Genomic DNA, 2,057 nt, shown 5'->3' with positions numbered 1-2,057 from the left:
ATTTCTTTTAAAAAAGCACTGGTGATAGAACTTGGTGATAGAGTACTTATCTAGTATGTGCAAGGTTTGCTCTCCAGTGACTATTAAAAGAAAAAGTCATTGACTTATAGTTGTTTATCTGGGGGTGAGGGCAGGAGAATCTTGATGATGGAGTTATTACTAGAATGCAGGAAATACACGCATACACATAAAATAATAATAAATAAAATATTTTTTTTAAAAAATTTCTTTTAAAAAAGCACTGGTGATAGAACTTGGTGATAGAGTACTTATCTAGTATGTGCAAGGTTTGCTCTCCAGTGACTATTAAAAGAAAAAGTCATTGACTTATAGTTGTTTATCTGGGGGTGAGGGCAGGAGAATCTTGATGATGGAGTTATTACTAGAGTAAGGTCTGGCTATGGGGATCTCTGCTCAGCTGGGCAGAACAGAAGAAGCATGTGTAGGCAGATGAAATTTGGTTTTCTCTCAAAACCAAGTGGGTAAGCAGCATGGAGGGTCAGATGGAGACATAAGGGGTCTATCAGGCTGAGGAGAGGACCTGAAGGATCTGGGGTCTGCTCAACAAAGGCAGGAGCACTAAAGAAGTTCACCACATTTCCTTGGCCCCAAATGGCATCTCTGCAGTATCCTTAACTCCTCCCCTTCTGGCCTGTGGATCCAGCTGCCTGTTGCAGGTTCCACAGAACCAAAGGTCTCCTGTTCCTGCTCCTCCCTAGTGCTTCCCAGATTCTGTTTCCCGCATCTAAGCCACACCAGGGGCTCCTTCCTGATCTTCTGTTTTTCTTTAGTCCAAGGCTTTTCTGGAGTGAACAGTGCACAGTCTCTCCTAGCCTTTCCCTGAAGCATGGTTGCCTCATTCCAAGCTGCTCAACTAGCATTCAGGCAGGGAGATGGAAAGGGAGCCTGGAGGAGACAGGGCTAAATTCAGTGACTCCTGGAACACTGCCCCCAGCAGGCTCCTGGCCCCAGGATATACAGAAACCCACTACAGCCCAGATGGACAGCCAGTGGTGCTGGTCCCCAACCACATGGTGAGATGCTGCTATGGGCTCTGAGGACAGGGTATTGGGTGCTGGGGATGCAGCCCTAAATTCCTGCTCCTCTCCACTTTGCATTCCTGAGGAGGTTGGAGCCAGCCCCTAGGCCTCCCTCTCCATGGTCCTTACCCCTTCAACTTCAGCCCTGCCTGAAATTTGGGACTGAGTCTCTTCCTCTCTAGGATCACTGCCACTATCATGGGCGTGTGAGGGGCTTCCAAGACTCCTGGGTAGTCCTCAGCACCTGTTCTGGGATGAGGTGAGACGTTTGGGGGGAGGGACCTGGATCTGGTGCAGAGGTAAGAGCTCTTTCACACACACCTCTGCATTCTTTTGCACTCTAGTGGCCTGATTGTGCTCACCAGCAATGTCAGCTACTATCTTTATCCCCGGCCTCCTGGGGACACCGAGGACTTTGCAACCCACAAGATCTTCCGGATGGAGCAGCTGCTTACCTGGAAAGGGACCTGTGGTGACAAGGACTTGGGGGACAAAGTGGGCATGGCCAGTCTTCCTCATGCCCCCCAGAGCAGGGTCAGGGGCACAGCCAAGGATGGGAGTGGGCATACAGTACCCATGGTCCTCCAAATCAGGTCACAGGAATGCAGGTCCTAGACCTGCCCACCTGTCTTGATATTTTAACTGAGGCCCAAGAAGCAAGTTTGAGCAAAAATTTAACTGCTCTGTCTGGGAATTGGGGCTGGTGGTCAGGACTCAAGCCCAGGTGCCTTCCCCTCACCATTTGCCACTCACAGGTGAGGCGAGAGGCCCGCAGGAACCCCAGGTACCTGGAGCTGTACATAGTGGCTGACCACACCCTGGTGAGAAGAGACCCAAGGGGGCTAGCTCGGGCTGCAGGGGAGCCAGATCAGCTTCTTATGGCCCTGGGATTTCTGCTTTCCCAGTTTTTGATCCAGAACCAGAACTTGAACCAAACCAAACAGCGTCTCCTGGAAGTCGTCAATTGTGTGGACCAGGTTGGGAGAGTTAGGAAGCAGAAGGATGGGGCGTGTCTAT

The 2,057-nt window shown here is 50.4% G+C and overlaps 1 protein-coding gene across 1 annotated transcript in view; it reads left to right on the top strand.

Moving 5' to 3' along the window:
• Adam33 (ADAM metallopeptidase domain 33) overlaps positions 1-2,057 on the top strand; it is an 11,518-nt gene that overhangs the window by 6,387 nt on the left and 3,074 nt on the right. The window contains exons 4-8 of the mRNA XM_029568918.1: positions 956-1,034; positions 1,223-1,299; positions 1,385-1,535; positions 1,796-1,861; positions 1,946-2,047. Of these exons, the coding sequence (XP_029424778.1) occupies positions 956-1,034; positions 1,223-1,299; positions 1,385-1,535; positions 1,796-1,861; positions 1,946-2,047 (475 nt within the window). The remainder of the gene's footprint in view (positions 1-955; positions 1,035-1,222; positions 1,300-1,384; positions 1,536-1,795; positions 1,862-1,945; positions 2,048-2,057) is intronic.

Source organism: Nannospalax galili, unplaced genomic scaffold (genome assembly GCF_000622305.1).
Source record: "Nannospalax galili isolate Female #2095 unplaced genomic scaffold, S.galili_v1.0 scaffold282, whole genome shotgun sequence".
Taxonomy (NCBI): domain Eukaryota; kingdom Metazoa; phylum Chordata; class Mammalia; order Rodentia; family Spalacidae; genus Nannospalax; species Nannospalax galili.
The sequence above is the reverse complement of the archived record's forward strand: the minus strand, read 5'-3'. Positions and strand labels throughout refer to the sequence as shown.